This window comes from Mobula birostris, chromosome 1, assembly GCF_030028105.1.
Source record: "Mobula birostris isolate sMobBir1 chromosome 1, sMobBir1.hap1, whole genome shotgun sequence".
NCBI classification, from domain to species: Eukaryota; Metazoa; Chordata; class Chondrichthyes; order Myliobatiformes; family Myliobatidae; genus Mobula; species Mobula birostris.
Genome location: NC_092370.1, coordinates 76,995,271 through 77,020,412, shown reverse-complemented (window position 1 = coordinate 77,020,412; position 25,142 = coordinate 76,995,271). Strand labels below are relative to the sequence as shown.

The 25,142-nt window shown below is 45.6% G+C and overlaps 1 protein-coding gene across 5 annotated transcripts in view; it reads left to right on the top strand.

Annotated features, from left to right (window-relative positions):
• The first annotated feature begins 842 nt into the window (after nt 1-842).
• The window catches only part of LOC140197538 (zinc finger protein 521-like), a 484,469-nt gene continuing 460,169 nt past the window's right edge, over nt 843-25,142 (top strand). For 3 of the 5 annotated variants that reach the window (XM_072257613.1, XM_072257621.1, XM_072257604.1), the window contains exons 1-3: nt 844-1,153; nt 1,697-1,737; nt 10,531-10,590. In XM_072257613.1, the coding sequence (XP_072113714.1) occupies nt 978-1,153; nt 1,697-1,737; nt 10,531-10,590 (277 nt within the window). In that variant the 5' untranslated portion in view covers nt 844-977. Of the gene's footprint in view, nt 1,154-1,696; nt 1,738-10,530; nt 10,591-25,142 lie in introns of all 5 variants that reach the window. The other 2 variants (XM_072257631.1, XM_072257641.1) reach the window with 1 other exon arrangement.

Below are 25,142 nucleotides of genomic sequence, written 5' to 3'. Positions count from 1 at the left end.
CACTTTTTGAAGAACAATCATTACAACTTTTCAAAGTATTCCAAACTTCCAAAGTTAACATTTACTTGTTTAAGTAGACAGGACACTATGAATTACTACAATTCAACAAAATAACTAGTAGTACTTTTTAAAATAGCTAACTTTTCAAAGTAAATATTTCATCCTTTCAAATTAAATGTAATTTCAAAATATAACTTTTATTTGTGTTGTTTTTTTAAAAATGCTAAATCTTAAATTTTAAAAATGTTTCAAAATAGATATTTTTCAATTTTCAAATTGCTCAGTTCATCTTTCTAAACATAACTCTTCAAGATATATTAGAACGTGTCAAAATATCACCACTCTAAATTCTTACTTTCAAAACTAATATTAATATTTTAAAATCTTGCAATTTTTGCAATAGGTACAATTTTTCAAAACAAACTTTGAAACAAATACAGCTTCTCACATCGCAGCTCTTCAGGCGGCGTTGGCTGCCCTGCTGTGATTTTTTCCAGCGATTTCGATTTACATTTTAACAAGTGTTGCAAACTCACTCACAAACAAAAACACACTGCCACTTTCAAACACACAAACGTTGCAACTTCTCAAAACAAACGCCAGGGCTTTTTTAAAGTAACTTTCAAGTGCCGCAGGAATATAGCCGAGCAGCCAACAGTAGCGAACGGAAAGAACGAACGCCTCTGAGGAAGATTTCTGGCGGAAAGTTGCGAAGGAATTCGCCTAGGACAGGAGATCCTTGTTGCCAGAGTGGGTTTATTTTTGATGCCGCGCGCGACACGGGTAGGTGAGGTTGCGCTGTATATGAGGTCCGACCAGAAGGGGGAATAGTACGGCTTTGAAAGCAGTTGTTCTGAAAGTGGGAAGGGAAGGGAGATGGAGAGAGCAGGAGCCGAGGCTGCAGCCACACCACGCTCCAGATCCGGAGTTTTTTTGGGTTCGGGGAATCCAGATCTTGCTTGCGGCTTTCCGGTTTCATGCACCAAACGTGCACTCTCAATCTGACAATGATTTCCTCAGTGATTACGTACAGTGCGTATCCCTGTGGGTATGGGGCCCCCTCTGGAGCTGTCCTGATGGGTTTGGGGCCTTGTTTAAATTTTCCATTATTATGTGGAGTACCGGAGCGACAGCGCAGTCCAAGATCTTGCAGGTTTGTGATGAGGAAGGATCGGGGCAGGTCGCCACTCTCTGTTCTGCTCAGAATTGACCTTTTGCAAGCGCTGCGTCCAAACAAGGATTTTTAAATATAAAGATGTGTATGTAAAATTATAGAAAGACCCCCTCTCCCCCCAGGAGGAGTTTCAAGAATGCAGCAAAAGTATTATAAGCTTCCAATATATTTTTTATTTTATATACGCTTGATTTTTATCCCCTGCATTTTATTTTTTTAAAGAAAAAAAACAATTGCGGGTGGACTGTAGTGATCTTAAGTCTTTGAAGATTTAATTCTTTATTGCAAGAAAAGAACAGATTTTACTGGATGCTGCCGTTTTTTTGGAGTGCGTTGATCTGATTATTTTTAATTCTATGGGAGAGAGATAAAGAGAGAGAGAGAGAGAGAGAGGGGCAGCAACATTTTCAGTGGGCGGCCGAGCGCTGGGGAACGTATCAAGGGGGCTTTTAATAAGAGAGGCGAGGACAAAAAAAAAGCCCCATACCGAAGTCTTGAAGAGGGTATTTCTTTTACGCTTAGGATGTCTCGCCGCAAGCAAGCTAAGCCAAGATCACTGAGAGGTAAGTAACCGTCAGCACGCACAAAGCTAAGACACACACACAAAAAAATTCCGTGAATGTGTCAAAAGTTAAATCAGGAGGAATAAAATAAACGGGGCGAGAGTGAGTAGCTCCGTGTTTGTTCGCTGTTCCGCTCGAAGAAGCGGAGCGGGGGTGGCGAGGGTCGGGGAGCTTGAGGGCTGGGGAGGCGGAGAGAGGGAGGGAGGTGTGGAGGGGAGAGAAGGGGGAGAGGGTGCGGTAGAGGGAGGGAGAGTAAAGGTAGGAGAAGGGATGAGAGGAGGGAGGAGGGAGGAGGGGAAGGGTTGGGGCAGATTGTCCAGCTGGCTCTCCTTGGGCAGAAGAGGCTCGGCCTTCTCGTCCACCCCAGTCACGGTGTGCAGTACTGACGGGTGGTGGGAGCCGATTGAGATACAATACGTGCCGGGCTTCGGGCAATTAAGATATACGGACCTAGCACATGAGTCTTAGTTAGAAGGTACACTGTGAACGGAGACGACTTGGTTAAGATGCAATGTTAAGAAAACCCGACTTAGTTAAGATACATTGTAAAAAGAGGACTTGTTTAAGATAAATCTTTAAAAAGAAAACGACTTTTTTTTAAGATACCTTGCAAAAGGAGGACTCGATTCAGATACATTTTTAAAAGAACAGTATTTAGTTAAGATACATTGTAAAACAGAACGAGTTGGTTCAGATACAATATTTAAGGAAAGCAGAAGGAATTAGTTAAGGTACATTATAAGTAGGTAACGAATTGGTTAAGGCGTTACGTGTAAAGGGTATAACTTAGTTAAGCCACACTATATCCTAGTGTGGGACCAGGTGCAGTCTTTGTAGGTAGTGTGACTTAGTTAAGATGCATTGTATACCGGGTGTGAAGGAATGTTGCGGCCGAGTTGCCTTGGGTTCCAGCTCACGTGGCTCTGATGCCGAGAAGCTGCAAAAATAACAAATAGTCGCAAATAAACAGTGGCAGAAGCAGCAACGACCGTGGGCTGCAGTGGCTGGCACCTAGGCTTGCCATCTGGTTAATGCACAGGGTTCCTACCCGAACACCTACACTTGTGGGATTCCACCGCCCCCCGCCCCCCAAAGGGAACGGGTGGCTCCACAGTCATTAGACTGGGATTGTTTTGGATAAATTAACCTGGGGCAAGAGTCCACAGAACGAACACACACACACACACAGCTTCAAGTATGCAACAATAAGATTTATTAAATATACAATAAAACGGCAAGATTCAGTGTTCACGTAAGTGTCAGATTTAAACAATGGTTTTAACGAAAATATCAATCTTACTAAGTTTTCTTAACCTGGATGTGATTGCAATAAAATCAGCAGGCAATCTTGTCTAGTTGGATATCTTTGAAAGGTGGGTTTACATTTTAATGTAGGAAGAGTGTTTTAAGCCTTCAAAATTAGTAAGGAATAGACGCCACTCTGAACAAAACTGAAATTACAGAACAGAGCTGCTCCACAACAATTGGAACTGTATGTTGAGTATTTTAGATATAGCAATGTCATTTACCTGTTTTTCAAAGGTGCTTCCATGCATTTGAAGAATTACAATGGTACTAATGCATAACCACTGAAGCATAAAGATTCACCAAAGGTGCTCTTAAATTAAATAAAATAATTATGATCCTGTGTTTGGATTTGGAGTTCGGTGAGCCAATGTTGAGAGTGCAGTTCTTTTATCAATCAATAGTTATGACTGATTATTGCGACAGATATCCAGTTATCCACTCCCACCTCGCTGCATTAATAGTGAAAATCGACATTTAACATTGTGCTTGTGGCTGGCAATAGCAGAAGGCTCTTCTTACTTCTGATAAATTTATACCATCATCACCGTGCAACCCCCTAAAGCTTGTGGACTGGGCTTCAGGAGCCTTTTGTTGAATTATGTTAAAGTATGATGCAGAGACTGGTGTAATTTGAGTGTGTATTTTCATGACCAAGGCCGAGACAGCTAGTAGGAATGTGTTCATTATGAAGGGGGATTAAAAAAAAAAGAACAGGTTTTAAATGTGGACATTAAAAAACATGTTTCCCTAGACGTGAATTGCCTAGACGTGAAGGGAAGGAGAAGAGGTATTAGATACCTTCCCTTTAGTTCTTTGTTACTACTTCAATAACTAAACATTGAGTTTTAAGTGCTGCATTTGGAGTACTGGTTATTTGTTTTATTTGTGTAACAAATCTGGACAGTGTCAACTCTACACTGAGAGGACTGCAATAAATAGTGGGAATCCTTGATGTGAGATTTTCACTGATGATATTTTTAATGCAGAGAGTCTCCAGGACACGTGTCAAAAATTCTAAACCATTGATTTAAATTTCCCACTCAGCGTTTAATTGATGGGGAGCTGCTGTCAAACTCCTGGGTGGTGATGGATTGTGTTAATGGGGAAAAAAGACTTTGTTAACAACTGGCATTTATGTAGCATATTTAACATAGTAAATCAGCCTGCTGCTTCATGCAAGTGTAAACCAACAAGAACCAAGGACCGTCGTGGACATTGGGAGAGGCAATCATAAGTTTGAGCAGAGTGGGGTTTTAATGAGCATTTTAACAGAGGAGGGAGGCGGAGACTGGGATCATGAGGAGGATGTTACATTGCTTAAGTCTGTTAGATCATTGCATTGTCAGATTATATATTCTGTTAAATAAGGTGCTCAGTACTCGGGGATATAAGTTTATATTTTGTTTTTTTTTCTCACTTTCTGTCTCTCTCGCTATGTCTTTCTCTCACAGTTTTTGCCTCGCTCTCTTTTTCTCTCTCAATTTCTGTCTTGCTATCTTTCTCTCTCGCTGCCCCTCTCTCTCCCTCTCTCCTTTTCTCACTAGTCTTCCTCTCTCTACACTGTCCCTCTCTTCTCTTCATACTCCATCTCCCAACCGCTCTCTCTGCACCCCCATGTAGACTTTCTCTCTCCACCATCCCTTGCCTCTTTCTTGCATTCCACCCTCCCTCTCTCAACTTGTCTGTCTCATTACACCCTCCATCTCTCTCTCTCCACTTTCAACCCTCCTCTAATTCTCTCTCTCTCTCCACCCACTTTCTAATTGTTTTTTTCTCTCTGTCCCCTCTAAGCCCCTTTCTCTCATATTGTAGAAATCTTTCCTAGTCCATAAACCTGAGAAGAAAATGACCAGAAGCAGGTGGCAGCTATTCAGCCCCTCAAGGCTGCTCTGCTGTCCCTTGGCCCAACGTTCCTGTCCATCCCCAAGACCGTGCAACGTAGATGTCTATCAATGAGGGCCTTCGACTGCGTTCACTGATCGGACCTCCAGCTCTCAGGGAGACCTGGCCCTCCGAGAGATTAACATTCTGCTCACTTCCATCCGAAGTGGGAGGCTCCGTTCTGAAACAGTGTACCCCACGTCGGGAAGGCTCAGGATTGGATCAATTGGATTTATTCCCAGTGGAGCATCAGGGACTGAGAGGCAGCCTAATAGAGGTTTATGAAATCATGAAGGGGGCAGGTGAGGTGGGTGGTCACAGACTTCTCCCTCGGGTGGGAGAGCCTAAAACTAGTGAGCGAGGGTTTAAAGTGATAAAGATTTAAAGAGGCAAGTTTCTAACACAGAGGGTGATGGGCATATCGAATGAGCTGCCAGAGGAGTAATTGAGATGGGTGGGTGCAATTACAAAGTTTAAAAAAATATTTTGACAGGTCCATGGATAGAAAGGTTGAGAGGAATATGGGCCAATGACAGGCAAATGGGCCTAGTTTGAATGGGATAGCATAGACAAGTTGAGTTGAAGGATGTGCTCAGTGCTGTATATCACTGTAACTGTGCAACTCATGACCCATTGAGATCCCCCCCTCCAACCCACTCTGTCTCCATTTCTTTAAATTCCAGAGAGTGTTGATCCACTTGAGATTTAGATTCATTTATTTATCACATGTACATCGAAAGATGAGTGAATTGCATTGTTAGTGTTAACAACCAAAACAACTTAAAGATGTGTTGGGGGTAGCCCACAACTGTCGCCACACATTTTGATGCCAAAAGCGCATGACCAGCAGAACAACATAAGCGATAACAAAACAAACCTCTTCTCACTCTTTCACTCTCCTCCAACCTTAGGATAGGCCACCTCTGGCCTCCAGCCTCCATTCCCTGGCCCAGGTCTGAAACTTGCAGGCATTGGGCCTTTGTCTTCTGTACACCCCAAACCAGAGGCTTTGAGCATCCAGGCTGACCAAGGGGATTGAACCTGAGTTCTAGGGAGAGACTTTATTTCCTGGAGCACAGGAGAATGAGGGTGAAATCTCTCGAGGTATGCAGAATTATGAGGGATATTGATAAGAGTGTATGCATGCAGGCTTTTATTCCCTGAGGTTGAGTGTCTAGAACTAAAGTTCATAGGTTTAGGGTGAAAGGTGAAATATAAGGAGGAAACGTCTTCACTCAGAGGATGGTGTGAATGTGGAATGAGCTGCAGATGGAAGTGGTCGATGTGGATTCAGCTGTGTAATCTAAGGGAAGGGTGGATAGTACATGGATGGGAGGGGTATGGTTTGGATGCAGATAGATGGGACTAGACAGAAGATCAGACAGTATGAATTAGATGGGCCAAAGGGCCTGTTTCTGTGCAATAGCACTCTGTGACTCTGTAATACGATGAGCTTTGCAGCGAGGAGATCAGTCCGCCTCTCACAGTGTAGGTCACGTGTTTGGTGCCCATGGAACCAGCTGGGAGGTGCTCTGTTTATATTCTTGTTGTCTTCACCTCTGGCCAGAGTGTAGTGATGAAGAGGGGGCCAGGGCTTCTGAGGTGTTGACACCAGAGCCAACACTTCAGAGGTCAGTGCTGTCCTCGCCAAGATTCTGAGCTATTACTACCACTGAGCCCATTCCCGTTTATACATACATAAAACATACAACAGTACAGCCCAGATACAGGTCCTTCGGCCCATGTCATGGTGCTGACCCTTCACCGATTCCACAATCAATCTGCCTCTTCCTTCCTACACAGCCCATAACCCTCCATGTTTCTTTCATCCATGTGCTCATTTAAGTGTATCTTAAATGCCCACAATGTATTTGCCTCAACCACCACTGCTGGCAATGCATTCCAGAGATATACCACTCTATGTGTGAACAAAAAACTGACCTCAGACATGTCCCCTAAACTTTCCACCACTCCTCTTAAAAAGGATGTTATCTGGGATTGGCCATTGGCACCCTGGGGAGAAAGGTGCTTGCTGGCCCCTTATAATTTAATACACCTCTCAACCTTCTTCACTCAAACGAGAAACTAATTAAGCCAATCACTCTTAATCTCTTCTGCCAGCACCTGGTCTATATCCCTCGCATATTCATGTGTCTAAGAACCTCTTAAACAACCTCTATCATACCTGCTTCCATCACCAAACCTGGCAGCACATTCTGGGTACCCACATCTCTCTGTGTAAACAAAAATCTTGGTCTGTACATATTCTTTGAATTTAACGCCTGTCCTCTTAAATGGATGCCCTCCAATTTTAGAAATTTAAACCCTGGGAGAAAGACTTATGCCTCTTATAACTTTATAAACTTCTGTCAGGTCTCCCCTTAGCCTCTATCACTCCAGAGAAACAACACAACCTCCCCTATAGCTAATATCCTCTAAAATATCCAGTATCCTGGTGAACTTCTGTACCTCTCAAAACCTTCACACCTTTCCTGCAGCGGGGTGACCAGATGATATAATGGTCCAGCAGATTTAGCCATTCTTTCTCAAAGATTTATTTTGAGATAAAGTGCAGAATAGGCCTTTCTGCTCCTTCAAGCTGCCGTGTACAAATCGGCTGTATTAGTTGCTGTTACACTTCTGGGGGACTTTGTGAAGATGCATCAAGAGGTGCTGTTGAGAGGCAGGCCAGTCCGACACACAGCCCAGTGTCGTGGCTGCACCCTGGCCTTTATGTCCTGCTTTGGTGTAGATGATCGCAGAGCACAGTCTGGTTTGTCGCATTCAGCTGTGGAGCGGCATGAAGTTGTGAATTTAGGAGGGAGTTCCAGCAGAGGTAGTGGTGGTGGGCATTCCAGTTCTGTGCACTGATCAGGCAGCAGGTCCCTGTGAGTTAAATGCAGCATTACAGTAGGTCTGGGAGCTTGCCGGGGACACCAGGCCTCTCTTCCTAGTTCATTATAAGAGGCAATTTTAATATTTAGCTATTTCTAAACTACAGAACTATAACATTGAATGCATTAAGTACTGAAAAGGGATCCAGATAATATCCTCAAGTCACCACATGTCCTGCGCTGACCCAATAAAAATATTACCTCAAAAATACCAATCACACTTTTAAATTGTGCTCTCAACAGCAGAAAGTTCACTGACTGATTGCTTCTCTACTCCCTGCTACTCTTCGAGCACCAGCTCTATGTATCAGCCCTTGCTACACACTGTAGGCCGGTATTTCTGTGAGGGAGATTGAGAATGAAGCCTTTGATCTATGGTCGGGTCTGGCCTCTCTTTAAGTGGCCTCGTCCACGCTTTGTAGGGCCAGGGTTGGGTAGTAAAATCTTATCAGCTTGAGTGAGCTCGAGGTGAGAGTGTAAAGGTCTGAGAGTTCTGCTGTCCCAGGCTATGTGTCATCATGGGGTCTGAATCTTTACTGTGGCTTCATTAACCACTTCAGTTTGCAAGGGAAAAGTTTAGGGGGAAATTGCCACAAAATGAACAAATTGGAGTGTTTTAGCAAAGGTTTCCATTTTGATGCCGGGCTTTCATTCATCCCTCTTTGATATGCAGTGTAGCTGTGCTGACTCGGAGACCACTTCCTAACCAATCGTCTGGCCGGGGAACCTTCCCTTACAGCTTGTATCAATGCTGCTTTGTAAGCAGGGCCAGGGCAGTAGGATGCAGGAATGAGGCTCCGTTTTTGCCACTTAACACTCTCTCGCCCACCCCCCCCCCCCAACTCACCCTCTGGGGTCCCTGTTTTCTCCCAATTGTCCCACCTCTATTTACTTCCCAGAACTTCCCTTCCCAAATCTTTTCACCCCTCCCTCCCCTCTCCCCCCAGCGCACCTCCCCCTCCAAGAACACGGCCAAAGCCGATAACTCATCAGGCACTGGTCACGGTTGATGTGCTGTACCACCTGGTGCTGGGTTTAATAAATAAGAGAAACCAGTTTACCACACTGGACAGATGGTCAAAGACTGGCCTAAACCGCCCTGTGCCCTCTAAACCGTTCTCACTGCGAGAGGAGCTTGAGTGTAAGGTGGACACATTTTAATGTTTTTCTTGTGTGTGATTTTGGCTGTGTCCTAAAGCCATATCTCACTGCAGAAAGAAAAATGATGATTTCTGCTTGTGAATTATTAGCCAACATCACGCAACCACACGCTGTGAACCAGCCCTGAATGATGAGTCCTGAATCTCCAGAGTTGTGGACAGCTGATTGGTGCTGTACACCTGTTCTCTCCGAAATGAAAAATGCCTTTGCATTGCGCTTGGTGCACCTGCAAAGATAAAAAAAAAAGTGTCCCTCCCACTCCCTGCCCTCATTAGGCTAAGTTCAAGATGATGCAAGGATTCCTAGAACAGAGGGAGGGAAAATGAGCGGTCGATGTTTCGAGTCCGTGTGAAGGGACATGACCCAAAATATCAATTGTCCGTTCCACCCCGATCCAGCTTGACTCATTAAGTTCCATCAGCTTATTGTGTGCTGTCCGGAATTTCAATATCAACACAGTCTTGTATTTCCTACTTTAGTGATGTTCACTGAAGGATGGGTTTGACTCCTTTCTCGCTGCCACCTTCCACACATAATAGAGCTGTGGGCAATATATTACAGCAGGAAGGAGGGGGATTCCGGGTCCCCACAGTTTAACCACTTCCAAAGATCAGTGTGGCTCTCCCTCAGTGCCACTTTAGAGCAGCAGCTGTCGGTCGGTGTGCATGGCAGGGACTAGGGGGTCAACACTGTGGCTTGACCCTACGGCCACACTCAAAGGTGAGGATCCTGGCTACAATGTCCAAGCTCTCTCAACACTATAGTACATTTCAGCAGAGGTTTCAAAAGGGTCTGAGTGGCAACCTATGGAGGTGCATGACAGGGATGCACTTACTGTGAGCCACAGCCGCCCCTCCAATCTTTGAATGAGGGCATTGAGCAGTCTCCCTCTGGTGCCAATGTTAGATTTGTCCCACTGTTAAATACTGTATGCAGAACTTGCGAAGTGGTTGCTCTGTAGCTGGTTTCATACCCAAATTCTGGAGACCTGCCATAGAGCAATACAGCACAGATAAAAGCCTTTTGGCCCAACTAGTGGGCCACATTGCCCACCCAGCTAGTCCCCCTCGGCCCATATCCCTCCAGGCCTCTTCCCTCCATGTGCTTTTTAAGTGGTACTATCGTACCTGCCTTAACCAATTCCTGCAGTAACTTGTTCATATTCTCACTGTCTCTGTGTGAAATTGTTGTCCCTCAGGTCCCTTTTAAGCCTTTCCCCTCTCACCCTAAGCCCATACCCCCTGGATTTGCACTGCCCTACCCTGGGGACAAAGCCATCCACCTTATCTATCCCTCTCATAATTGCAAACACCTGCTCATTGTCCTGTGTTGCAAGGAATAAAGAGCTAGCCAGGCCAGCCTCATCTTGTAACTCAGGAGCTCGAGTCCTGGCAGCATCCTTGTCCTCTTCTGGGCCCCAGCTCCCGGTTACCACTCAGACTGCTGAATATCTGATATCTCTTTTTAGAGCAAACATCCTTTGTAAGTGGAGACAGATGAGTGGGCTTTGATCCTGACCTTTTACGTTGCCTCTCTTTTTCCTCCACAGTAGAAGAAAATGATTCTGAAGACCTACGGCAGACCGTGGGACAGACGAGTGGGCAAAGTGGTAATGTTCTCTGTTCTAATTCACTTTGTTTATGACTGATATAGATTTGGCGAGATTGTGAAGCTTGCCCGCAGTTGTGATGACACTGTGGAAAACTTGCGTTCATTTTGTAAAATACTGAGATTCTCACAGCCTTGATTGGCAGATCCATGCAATTATACTTATAATTTGAAATCTGAGGAGAAATGAGAGGTTGTCCAATGAGCCTCCTGTCTCTTGCTTGTTCTATGTTGAATTTGTTCAGTAGGAATATCAGCACTGAGTAATTACAGACTGTGTGTGTGTGTGTGTGTGTGTGTGTGTGTGTGTGTGTGTGTGTGTGTGTGAGAGTGTTGTGGCATTTTTTCCAGGGGTCTTCCTGAAACTTTTTGAAGAAAGGAAGTGGTGATAAGCTTCCCAGTTCAACCCCTCCATCTGTTCGTGTTTGTCTACGTGTGTCTGTACCTGAGATTGAGTGAGGTGTAATATCTCACCTATGTTAGTGAAATCTGTTACCGTGTTAAAATGTCTCTAAAATTAACTTGTTACTGATGCTGCCAGATTATCGTGAGAGCTGTGCAAATTGCATTGTTTTAAGTAGTGTCTGCACAGGGGAATTTTGGTCTGGAGGGTCAGGGGGGAGGCAAGTTATCCATAAGTCAGTATACAAAACCAAAGTTACCAGCAGGAAGATGTGGCCGTGGGGAAAGGTGGCAGGTGCAGGGATGTGGGTGCCTCCTGTTGTGCATCCTGCTGAGGTTGTGAAAGGGGAGTTAGATAGGGAATCGTATCAGGGCACTGTAGAATCAGTGATTGAGTGCGACTGAAAGGTAGTATAGATTCCACTACTTCGAAGGGAGTGAGCTCCCGTCAGCGCTGTTGCTGTTTCACAACAACTAATGGACGCAAGTGGTGTGATCTGAGCCTGTTTGGTCCCAATGGCTTCAAATATGATTGGGTGTGAGTCGATACTCGTGTGCATTCGGCATATGGAGCAAGAGGAGGGCATACGGCCCATTGTCCCTCTTCTGGCTCTGAAAGTGACAGTGGTTTAATCTCCTCGTCTCACATCATAACCATCAGACGGTTTATCGAGGGATGCAGGTGTGTTATTTTGGCAAACATCACTGTGTGCAGTGGTGGGACATTGTCACATTGTTGGAGAGGATAATCCTGGAGGGGGTGTTGACGTGGGGAGGTGTACAGAGAGATCCTTTTACGAGTCCGTCACCTACCCCTCACCAAACTGCTAGTACTCTTTAGTGGGATCTTGCTGTTCTGCTTGTGTGTGCATGGTATCTGCTCCTTGAAGGAATCTGTTGTGGAGACACAAGAAACTTCAGATGCTGGAGCCTGGAGGAACTCACTGGTTTGAGTAACATCTGTGGAGATGAGGGATAATCTATGTTTTGGATTGAAATCCTCCATCCACACGCTGGGGAAGGTCAGCTTTAGAGTAGTTATGGACAGGTATGAAGCTGAGATGCATCCTAGGATACGCTGGGACACATCATCAGTGACGTAACTGGGGTCATCAGAGGTTTTGGGTCTTTCAACATCAGACACATTCACCCAGGCATCTCAGCCAGGGTTGATGGGGCCCTGGCTTGTGTCCCAGCAGCACTGGTCCACGAGTCACACTTCTTGATCCATAGCCATTTGGAGGTTCGCTCAGCAGCCTCTGTGACAGTCCTGATAGGTTCTGCACTGTGAGCAGCCAGCACAACCTCTACACCCCACCTCTATAGGCTTGCATCGTGCCCTCCACCCGTCTCGGGCACTGTGAGAGTAACACAGAAATCAGTATCTGAATCAGAATCACATTTCTTCTCATTCACTTGTAAGATGTGATTTTTTTTTACAGTGGCAGTACGTAAGTTACTATAAATTACAATATAAATAAATGGCGCTGAAAAGGGAATGAAGAGCTGGTGTTCATGTGTTCATGGACCATTCAGAAATCTGGTGGCAGAAGGGAAGAAGCTGTTCCTGAATCATTGAGTTTGTGAGTCTTCAGACTCCTCCACCAACTCATCGAAGGTAGTAGTGAGAGAAGAGGGCAGGTCGAGGATGGTGAGGGTCCTGAGTGACAGGTGTCACCTTGTCAAGGCACCACCTCCTGGAAAAAGTGGGCGAAGGCAAATTTTTGTGCTGATGACTGGAACATTAGCAACCCCTCTGCCTCCATAGATGCTGCTTGACCTGCTGAGTTCCTTCAGCAGTTTGCTTGCTCATTGTCTGTTGCAGCTTCTTGAGGGATTGAAGGCACCGTGTATACCTGCTGCTAAATGTTAGATGATATCTCCTACATCCTACACATCAGGGGATTTCAGTATTAATATGAATGAATTAGATGTGGTTGAATTTCTAAAATGCATCTCAGTGAGCTCTTTTTGTGTGAGTATATGTAGTACTTTAGAGAGGGCAGTAATGGACGTAGTTCTAGGGAAGGAAGGTAGTTAAGTAGGTGAAGTGTCGGTAGGCAAACATTTTAGATACAGGCGACATCTTATAGAGATATATCAAATTATGAGGGACATAGATAGGTTAAATGCATGCAGGCTTTCTTCCATCAGATTGGTTGTGACTAGAACCAGAGGTCATAGGTTAAGGATGAAAGGTGAAATATTTAAGGGGAATCTAAGGGCGAACTTCTTCACTCAGAGTGTGGTGTGAGAGTAGAACGAGCTGCCAATGGAAATGGGTTTGATTGCAATACTTAAAAGAAGTTTGGAGAGGTACATGGAATGGAGGGGTTTGGAAAGATATGGTCCAGGTGCAGGTAGATGGGACTAGGTAGGAAACTAGCTTGGAATGCTGTAGATGGACTGAAGGGCCTGTTTCCATGTTGTGGTACTCTATAGCTCAATGATGACCATATCTCAATCAGTTTCAAGGGAAAAGGATCAGATAAGTTCTGATCCTAAGTTCTGAACTAGATTAGCCTATTTCCTCCCTAAAGGGCAATAGTAAACCAGATGGGATTTTCATGGCCACTATTACTAACACTAGTTTAATTTCTTTAATGATTATTAACTAAATATAAGTTTAGCTGCCATGGTGGGATTTGAACTCTTGGTCTCTGCATTTATTAGTCCAGGTCTCTGGATTATGTGGTGATATAATCAGGGGTAGTAGTGGTAGCAGGCAGTTTGCTGGAGTTTAAGAGCCTGATTGACAGGCGCATGAATATGAAGGGAACTAGAGGGATATGGGTGATACACAGAAGGAGGAAATTTAGTCCAAATTGCCTTTAAGATCAGCACAACATTGTGGTCCAGTGTTGTACCATTCTACGTTCTAATATTTGCACCCTACTAATGATACGGAGTCACATTCCAAAATACAGGGCATTCAGCCCACTGTTACTGTGCTAGTATTGTTGAACACCCCTTTACACTAGTTCCATATGGTTCTGGAGATGGGTTTAAAGTAGGGACCAGCTATAATTGAAGACACAGGAGATTGCAGATGCTGGAATTGGTATCAACACAAAGCTAGCTGCTTGGTAACTCAGAAGATCAGGCAGCATCTATGGGTTGGGGGGGTGGGGGGGGGAATTATTGAAGTTTTAGGTTGAAACCTGATGCAGGTTCTCAACCTGAAATTTTGACAGTTCTTCTCCTCCACAAAGATGTTACCTGACCTACTGAGTTCCTTCATCAGGCTGTGTGTTGCTTGATTCTTAAATATGCCTGTTTTTCGTACTGATGTTCTTCAAAGGAAATCTGCCCTTACCCAGTCTGGTCTGTATGTGACTTCACACCCAAAGCTGAGACTCACACCCCCAGCTGCCCTCAGGAGCAAACTATTCAGTGGGCAAAAGGTATCTTGCCACCAACACTGAGGGGAATTCAGGACGGGCATTTCTTCCCTGCATTCTTCAAACAAGGATGAAAAAGTCAAGGTCTAACGGACTAAGGAGGAGGCTTGGTGTGAATGGCTTCCTGTCATTCCTTCTTTTCCAGGTAGCAGCTATGCTCGTCAAGCCATAGAATGAAACAGCACAGAAACAGGCCTTTCGGCCCAGCTGGCCCATGCTGACCATGATCCTTGTCCAATCACTCTAAACCCCTCCACGCACTTCACCGTATTTTATTATTGTGCCTGCCTCAACCACTTCCTCAGGCAGATTGCTCCATATATGCACCACCTTTTGTGTGAAGAAGTTGCCATCCTCTGGGTGGAAAAAGTTGCCCCTGACGTTCTTACTATGTCTTTCTGCTTTACCTTGAAGCTCTTCCCTCTAGTTGTTGATTCCGCAAACCTGGAATAAGACTGTATGTTCACCCTGTCTTTGTCCCTCATAATTTTAAACACCACTCTATGATCAACCCTCATTCTCCTACATGTTGAGGAATAAAGACTCGGCCTGCCCAATCTCTCCCTCTAATATAGGCCCTCAGATCCTGGCAGCATCCTCGTAAATCTCCTCTGCACTCTTTCCAGCTTAATAATGTCTTTCCTATAGCAGGGCGGCAAGAACTGTGCACAACTGAACCAGGCCAGAGCTGGCCTCCCCTGCAGGGAATGGAAACTTAAAACCGGCCTTGATTAAAGATGTAGCAGAGTCTCTGAGGCTGCACGGGTTGGCTGTGGGTCCTGACCTTGCAGTGTGGTCACTCGAGAGATGACGTGCCAAGTCAAAAAAGAGGAAAAACAGGAAAAATAAATAAAATTCCTACAGGAAAGGGAGAAAGACTATGCAGCAGATTTCCTGTTGAAGTGTGTTGTCTCACTGCTGCACTGTGAGTGTTGAGAGGACTGCTTTCGCCAGCCAGTTATACAGCCAAATTGGCTGTAAGGATTTCAGATGATCCCAAGGGGTCCCAGCCACCACATTGAGATGGACACTTTGTTTTTGCATGGGACCTCCAGAAGGATTCCTACCTCAGCCACAATTATCTCTCATCCCCACTCCATTCCTTTGTTAGCCAGTGTCCCTGACAGCAAGTGGATGAGTGTTCCATTTGCAGGAATTGGGACAATAGTTTTTATGTTTTTTTAAAAAATCACAATCTTTATTGGAGAATTTTAAATCTACAATTCCCTTCTTGCCATTCTACCTTGCTTTCGCATGGCAGGGGAGGAATCACTGACTCAGTGAGATCTTGGCAGAAAGGCCATTCAACCTGTCATGTCCATTCTAGACCCTCAGCATTCATGTGAAATTGTTTTCTTATATCTCAAGTTTGGATCTTCTCCGATTACTCTACACATTTTTATTCATATAGTCTGGAGATTGGAGTTATGCACTGTCATCCAAACTAGGTTAACCAAAGTTTCTCCAGTTTTGAAATCTCTAATTTTAAACGTTGTCCTCTGTAGGGTTTTAACTGGTTGATTAGTAAATTGGTTTATTACTGTCTCATGTACTAAGGTCCAGTGGAAAAACTTGACTTGCCTACTGTTTATGCAGAACATTTCATTGAGGTATTACAAAGGAAAACAACAATACAGAATAAAATGTTTAAAAATAACAGAATGCAAAATAAAATATATAAAAATATGGAATAGCGAATACACAATAAAAGAATGCAGTGCAGATAGATAGTAATATGCCAAGCAATTATGTGGTAGATTATGAGGTCAAGAATCTATCTTATCATCCTAGGGGACCATTCGGTTGTCTGACATCAGTGGAGCAAAGCTGTATCTGAGCCTGGTGGTACGTACTTTCAGGCATTTGTAATTTCTGCCTGATGCAAAGAGTCTGTAGAAACCATTAAGTGCTGGTAGTCATTGTAAAATCATAAGATTTTACGATGAATCACTGTTTGGAAGGTAGATCATCAAGTGCTGAAATCTAATTGTCGTTGCAAAAAATTTTCATCCTTGCTTACCCAGCCTCTGTGTACACATCCGTTCCATTTCCTGGAACCATCTATAACCCTCTGAGATCACTGCCCTCTTCCCGATCTGACTATTTGGATGTCCCCAGTGCTTCACCGATGTCAGCCCGTGCCCTATTCTTGGAAATTTCTTCCATAATATGTCTCCCCTCTCACCAAACTCTCCTCCTTTAAGATTTTCCTCAAAATTCTATAACCCTGTGTCTTTTACCAAGGATGATTGAAGGACATCAGAGAGGACTGAACTTGTCCTCTTTCACATCTTGAGATATTTTACTACAGAACAGGTGTTGTGCAAATCCAAGTGGTTGTGGTAGAAACTTTTGAACTAATAAGGGCTCCTTCCACTCTTCAGACGTCGATGTTACAATCTTTGTGACCATTTACTGGGGAGTTCATGTTTTCTGATGCATCAACCTGCAATAACTCCAAGTCCCATTCACCACTGAATCTCATTCTCTTAAGAGAGAGAAACAGTCATTTGCTCCTGAGGCTTTATAAGGCATTGGTCAGACCATATGTGGAGTATTGTGAGAAAGTATGTGCAGACATTGGAGAGGGCCCAGAGGAAGTTTACAAGAATATTCCCAGGAATAAAAGAGTTAATGTATGAGGAGCATTTGAAGGCTCTGGGCCTGAACTCGCTGGAGGTGAGGAGAATAAGGTGGATCTCATTGAAACCTACTGAATATTGAAAGGCCTAGATAGGTGGATGTTTCCAGAAAATCTAGGCACAGCCTCAGAATACGTGCCTTTAGAACAGAGATGTGGAAGAATTTCTTTAGCCAAAGGGTGGTGAATCTGTGGAATTCACTGCTTCGGATGGCTGTGGAGGCCAAGTGGATATACTTAAAGCAAAGATTGATAGGTTCTTGATTGGTAAGGGTGTCAAAGTTCAGGGGAATAAGTGGAGAATAAGGTTGAGAAGGAAAAATAAATCAGCTATGTCTGAATGATGGAGCAGACTTAATGGGCTGAATGGCCTCATTCTGCTCCTAAGTCTTTGGTCTTATGGCCCATCGAGTGCACGCCAGCAGTCCCATTTGCCCCATTCTGCCACAATTCTCTGTAAGCTGCTCTCTCTCACAGGCTCATTAACTTCCTCCTGGTCACCTGCCACTCACCCACGCACTTGTGGGGAAGCAATTTACAGTGGCAGTTAACCCTCCAACTTGCAAATCGGGATATGGTACCCGACGGGAACTCTCACAGTCACAGGGGGACTCTGCTGCTACAACAGTGACTGGGGTCTGATGGTGGGCAAGTCAACTGATCCCAGAAAACATTCAAATCGTGAGACGGTTTGACTCAAAGGTGAGGGTTGATCATAGAGAAAAAGCGGCTTCTATTTATATAGTGCCTTTCAGGATATCCCACTGTTTATTACAGACACAAATGTATTTTTGAGGTGTAGCCACTGCTGTAATGGAAGAAATATAGCAGCCAACTTGTCAGCATAGAAGGAACAGCACAGGAAGATTCCAGGAAAATGTTATAAATGTGTTAATGGTATTGAGGGAGAGATGAACACTTGATTGAGATCAATGCCTGCTCCTCCCAGAGCTCAAGAAAAGTGTGTGTGAAAGGGAGTGTGTGCATATGTATGAGCGAGAGAGAGAAAACACACAGTATGTAAAATGTGACTGATTAGATTCTTCATTCACTTCCACCCCCCCATCCCGCTCCATACCCCTTTGCACCATTTGCAAAGTTCACTTGTGCTGGTATCACCCACATATCGATCCAATAAGTCACAACAATGCTGTTAAATTATTGGCTATTAGTTTCCTTCATTACCAGAGACAAATGGTAGGATGTTGAGGCGTTGAAGGGGACAATCAGGCAGTAGTGAAAAGGTACGAGAGAGGGGAGGAACACAGAATGGCTACAGCCGGGGAGACCACTTAGTACATTGAATGTGTGTTGACTGTAAGGGAGAATATCCCGTCTATTCTACAGCCCTGCCTTTTCCCCACAACCCTGCAAACGTTTTCCTTTGGATCTCCTTACCCATTTTTATTTCCATTAACTTCCACCACTACCCCTGCCATGTAGCCCAACTGCTCACTGGGCAAAATTATTTTTATTGTTTTCATTTATGACCCAATCAATCACTTTCCTTGGTTTTTGACTGTCCACCATTGGCAACAGGTTCTCCTGTCTGCACCTTTGATATTATATCACTCTAGCAGGTGCCCTTCCACCTCTCCTACTCCAAACAACCTCCGAGGCTGCAGAAACATGTTGCTGCGACTGGAGGGCTTGAGTAATAAGCCGAGGTTGGATTGGCTGCTTTCATTCCCTGGAGGCTGATGGTTGACGGATTGGAGGTTCATGAGAGGCGTAGATAATGTGGATGGTCACAATCGTTTCCCCAGGTAGGGGAGTCTAAAGCTGAAGGATATAGGTTTAAGGTGAGAGGGGAACATATTTAAAGGGGACATGAGGAGTAAGTTTCTCACACAGAGAGTGGTATGCATGTGAAATGAGCTGCCAGAGAAAGTGGCACAGATATGTAGACTTACAGTCTTTAAATATGTTTGGTCAGGTACCTGGATAGCAAAGGTTTAGACACAAAACTTTAGAGGGCTATGGCCCACATACAGACAAATGGGAGAAGCTCATTGGTCAGCATGGATGAGTTGGGCCGAAGGGCCTGCCTCTGTGCTCTATGGCTCTTCAAATGCAGTCTTTCCATGTAACTAAAGACCCTTTCTCCACCGCTCCCCCCCTTTCTCCGCGGCTCACCCCCCCTTTCTCCGCCACTGCCCCCCTTTCTCCGCCACTGCCCCCCTTTCTCCGCCACTGCCCCCCTTTCTCTGCCGCTCCCCCCCTTTCTCTGCCGCTCCCCCCTTTCTCCGCCACTCTCCCCCTTTCTCCGCCGCTCCCCCCCTTTCTCCGCCACTGCCCCCCTTTCTCCGCCACTCTCCCCCCTTTCTCCGCCACTCTCCCCCCTTTCTCCGCCACTCTCCCCCCTTTCTCCGCCGCTCCCCCCTTTCTCCGCCGCTCCCCCCTTTCTCCGCCGCTCCCCCCTTTCTCCGCCGCTCCCCCTTTCTCCGCCTCTCTCCCCCCTTTCTCCGCCTCTCTCCCCCCTTTCTCCGCCTCTCTCCCCCCTTCTCCGCCTCTCTCCCCCCTTCTCCGCCGCTCCCCCCTTTCGCTGCCACTCTCTCCCCCTTTCTCCACTACTCTCTCCCTCTCTCTCCTTCTCCAGCACGCTCTCCCTTTCGTTCAGTCGCTTTTGATTTGAATTTGAGGATATTATGACACAGGTACTGAGTAAGGAGGAGTGCTGTCACGTGGTGCTAAAGATCTCCATGCTGTCTGTGAGGAGTTTGCACATTTACCTTGTGACTGTGAGGGTTTCCTCGGGTGACCCAGTTTTCTCCCACATCTGAACGTTGTACTGCCCCTGAGATACGCTCAGCTGTCCCCACAACTCTTACCAGTTTTTGTCGATAAACATTCTGTCCGGATGCATCATGAATCTGTCTGCACGTGAATGCAAGAAACTGCAGATAGTTGTGGGCACAGCGCAGCACATCACAGAAACTAGCGTGCCCTCCGAGAACTCTTTCTACACTTGTCACTGCCACAGTAAAGCAGCCAGCATAATCAAAAACCCTAGAAAACCGTAGACATTCCCTCTTCTCCCCTCTCCTATTGGTCAGAAGATATAAAAGCCTGAAAGGACACACCACCAGGTGCAAGGACGTCTGTCCCATTGATATCATGCTCGTGAATGGAGCTCTCAATAAGATAGATTCTTGATGTCCCAATCTACCTTGTTATGATCTTGCACCTTATTGTTTACCTGCACTGCACTCTTTCAGTAGATTTTGCACTTTGTTCTGCATTGTCATTATTCTACCTTATTCTAGCTCAATGCACTGTATAATGACTGGATCTGTATAAACAGTATGCAAGACCGGCTTTTCACTGTATCTTGGTACGTGACTATAATAAACCAATTCCATTACCAATACAATACAGAAGAAGAAACTGAGGGAGAAGATGACCATGATTTTGATGACTGTTGGAGAGCACTCAAAGGACGGAATGGCAAATTCCTGCTGCTATTTCTCATGTTGTAACAATCCCGCAAAGTGCATTGGGATGTCTTGCCTTGTTAAAGGTGCTGTGCAGATGCAAGCTATGCTGAATTTAAATACACGTTATGGTATCAGTAATTAGTGTGACAAATTTATTCCTTCCATAGTTCTGTAAATGGAAAAAAATGTTGCTGTTATAATCTTCCACAGAACCAGTGGAGAAGCTCCATTAATGGAGTTTAAAAATTAGATTCCAAATGCAAGTCAAGCCAATAATTAGTGATGTTACAACTATTTTCACTGATACTTCATTTCAGACTTAGCATTGCAAATATTATTAGAACATTGGTGTTGTGAAGCTGCTGGAGGTTTGCTCACTGGGCTGTACGCTGCCAAAGTTTATTAATGCTGTTGAAGTTTTATGATGGGTATCAAAGGAGAAAGAATCAGTGCATATCAATTCTGTGCTGCTGCAGTTTCAACAGGGTAGAACCCCATCCTTGTATCTCCCACCCCCGTCATGACTTTGAAACCACTGCCCTTCTTCTGCCCTCCTCCTATTTCCCCATCCTTCCCTACCCTCCTATTCCCCTGACCCTTTCCTTTCCATCAGTACAACACTCACTACATCCTATCCTTCCCCATTTCCTCCTGTTCCTTCATTCCCATGTCCCTCTCTTTCCCCATTACATCACCTGCTCATCCATCTCCTTCCCCATCACCTCCTCTTCCCTCATTCCTACCCCTCTCCTTCCCCATTGCCTCCCTTTCCTTCATTTCCATGTCCCTCTTTCCCCATGGCACCAGCTGCTCTGCTCATTCCTCTCTTTCCCTTTTGCCCAACTCTCCTCTCCCTTACACCGATTCCCTTCTCCTCCCCCGTTTCCTGTCCTTCCTCTCCCCATGATCGCCTGTACCACTCCTCCTTCCCCTCAGTCCCTCTCCTCCATTTCACCTACCCTTACCTCGCTCCATCACGCCTCCTATGGTGAAGACACGCGAGGCTGCAGATGCTGGAATCTGGAGCAACAACCAATCTGCTTGGGGACTCAGTGGGTCAGGCAGCATCTGTGAAGCTGGAGAGAGGTGGTCAGTGTGGAGCCAGAACCTGCGTGGGAGTGGGAATGTTGGGGAGGGGGTAGCCTGTGTGAGGGTGAGGGGCAGGGAGGAGGCAGGGGTGGCCAGTGATAGATGGAGCCATGTGAGGAGACAGATGGACAGACACAGGCAGGTGGGGGAAATGTAAAGGCAGGTGATGGACTGGTGGGATCAAGTGAGGGAGAGGATGGGAACGGTAGGTCAGGGGGGAAGAAGCCCAGGTGGTTGTGTGTGGGTGATGTCAGGTGGAACCTAGCGAGGGAAGAAAATGAGTGCAGGGAGGACAGGTGGAAGAAATGGGAAGGATGACAAAGGGAGGGGGGAAATTTGGTATGACTTAAGTAAAGGAGCATGTGATGTGGGTTATCTGAAAATGTGGAATTCAGAGTTTGTGTTGTTGGATTGTATGAGCTGGTGTCCCTCTGGCCTTTTCCTGGCAGTGGAGGAAGCTATGGGCAGGTAGGCCAATGTGGGAATGGGAAGGGGATTGAAATGGCTTATGACTAGGAGCTCAGGATGGGTATTGTGGACACAGCAGTGATGATCTTCATAATGGTCACTTGTTCTAGACTTAATCATAGAGCATAGATCAGTATAGCAGATTGGCCCACCACAACCTTCTAACCTACTCCAAGATCAATCTAACCCTTCCCTCCCACATAGCCCTCCATTTTTTCTTTCATCCATGTTCCCATTTTAAATCTCTCTAATCTGTCTACCATTACCACCACCCCTGAGTGTACTATCCATAAGCTAACCACTCTCTGTGTAAAATAAAACCTATCTCTGACATCCTCCCTATACTTTCCTCCAATCATGTTAACATTACGTCCCCTCATAATAGCCATTTCCACCCTGGAAGAAAGTTGCTGGCTGTCCACTCTATTGATGCCTCTTACCACCTTGTACACCTCTATAAAATCCCCTCTCATCCTCTTTCACTTCGGAGAGAAAAACCCTAGTTTGTTTAGCCTGTCCTCATATTGAATGCTATCTAATCCTGGCAGCATCTTGGTAAATCTCCTCTGCATCCTCTTGAAAGCTTCCACATCCTTCCTATAATGAGGCGACCAGAACTGAACACAATACTTAAAGTGTGGTCTGACCAGAGATTTATGGAGCTGCAACGTTACCTCATGGCTTTTGATTTCACCAATCAAATGGAGACCGCAGCAAGAGCATTAATTGCAGTTGATGAGGTTGAAATCTGCCTCATTTTTCTTTCTTTATTCTTTTCCACCTGTCATCTGCCAACCTCTGTCTCTAAAGTCTCCCCTCCCACACTTGCTCCGGCTGCCCCTCACCTGGACTCACCGATCACCTGCCAGCCTCTGCCTCAACCCTCTCTCTCACCTCTTAAGACTGGCCATTTCCCCTCTCCTGGTGCAGGATCTCGACCTGAAATATCAACCATTCCTGTCTCCACAAGATGTGGCTTGACCCACTAGGTCCCTCCAACATGTTGTTTATGCCCCCTGTTGCTCTATGCCTCTGTCACCATTGCCCTATTCTGTCCTCTCCACCATTGCATCACTCACCCTCCTACCCTCCTGCTCTCACTCTGTGCCCCGCCCTGCTCCGAAAGTGCCAACGTTGAGAGATTTTCTTCCTCTCCCCTCCTCCTGGGCTAGTACACTGGGAGATATCACAGATTCCCATGACCTTTCCCCAAGCAAACTGAAAACTACGGGTGAGTGTGATTAAACATAGGAGGAAGCGTTTAACTTTGCTTTGGATCTGGATCACCCACAGATAAACCTTTGTAAGGACCTGAGTTTTGCTTTGACCAGGTCCCTCTTGGTAGTTTGGCTTGGAGTGTGAGATCAGGTGGGATCCAGGGTGAGCTAGCCAGCTGGATACAGAATGGCCTTGATGGAAGAAATCAGAGGGTGGTATTGGGGAGCTGTTTCTCAGATAAAGATGCAGAAAAAGATTAGCTTCACTTGTCCCATGTATAGCAAAATATTGAAACATACAGTGAAATGTGTTGCTTGTGTCAACAACCATCACAGTCGGAGGATGAGCTGGGGCCAGCCCACAATTGTAGGCATGCTTCCAGTGTCTACATAGCACGCCCACAACGTACCCCAACCCGTACGCCTTTGGGACGTGGGAGGAAACTGGAGCACTCGGAGGAAACTCGTGCAGTCATGGGCAGAGCTACAGACTCCATGCAGACAGCAGAGTGAATTGAATTCTTCGCTGGCGCTGTCAAGCTTGCACTAGCCGTTGCACTGCGGCGCCATCCTCGCAGATCAGAGGTCTGTGATCATTGGAGGGAAGGGAGAGCGACAGTGGAAAGGGGGCAAAGCACAGGAGGGGAGGGATGGGGACGAAGGTGAAAGGCAGAGACAGAGCATAGACCGTAGTAGTGGTGGGGTGCAGGCGGTAAGTGCTGTGCCACAGTGAGTGTGCTGGATACCCTGTTGCTTGTCATGTATATTAACGACTTGGGTGAGAATGTAGGTGATGTGGTTAGTTTGCAGATGACACATGTAGGCCAATGAAGAAGGTTGTCTAATGTTACAACAAGATCTCGGAGCAGAGCATGGTGTGAACCTCTTTAGTGTCCCATCATTATCACACTGCTAGTAATCCGGATGATTTGGAAGACTACTTATGAAGCAGTATTAGTAGTAGCCACCCACATGGCCACGTGGAGAATGTGAAAATTCCACACAAACAGTGCACAGAAAGGGGCCATTCAGCACAGCATTTCAATACTGGCTCCCGAAAGGACAATACCAAGTACCCCATCCCCCTACGTTTGATCCCTGTAATCCTGCATTTTGTTATACTCTGTCGCAGGCCCATCAGTGCCCCCAGGTTCCTATTTACCTACGCAGGTGACGCTTGGGTTCGGGATTGAACCCAGGTCGCTGATACTGTGAGGCAGCATCTCTACCCACTGCACCACTGAGCTGCCCCAGGTGTTGCTGCTGAAACAACACACATTGCTCACCACAGTAAAACTAAGGATACAATGCTGAGGCATTACAATGCAATGGTCAGGCCATGTTTAATGTATTATGAGAAGCTTTGAGCCCCATATCTAAAGAAAGATATCTAGAGAGGGTCCAGAGAAGGTTCCCTGGGATGAAAGGTTTAAAATAGGAAGAGTGTTTGATGGCTCTGGGACTGTACCTGCTGGAGTTTAGAAGGACGAAGGGGGATCTCATTGAAAGGCATAGACAGAGTTGGCATAGAGAAGATGTATCCTGCAGTGGGATAGTCTCAGATCAGAGGGCTCAGCCTCGGAATAAAGGGGCATCCCATTATTAGTGAGATGAGGAGGAATTTCTTCAGTCAGAGGGTGGTGAATCTGTGGAATTTATTGCCATAGACATTTGTAGAGGCCAAGTCATTGGGTGTATTTAAGGCAAAGATTGATAGTTTATTGATTGGTAAGGAGATTCAAGGTTATGAGGAGTGGCAGGAGTATGGGGTTGAGAGAAAAAAAAATCAGCCATGATTGAATGATGAAGCAGACTAGATGGGTCGAATGGCCTAATTCTGCTCCTCAGTTCTATGGTCTTATAGTCTGCATGTTTCAGAGTGTTGCTTTATCTGATGA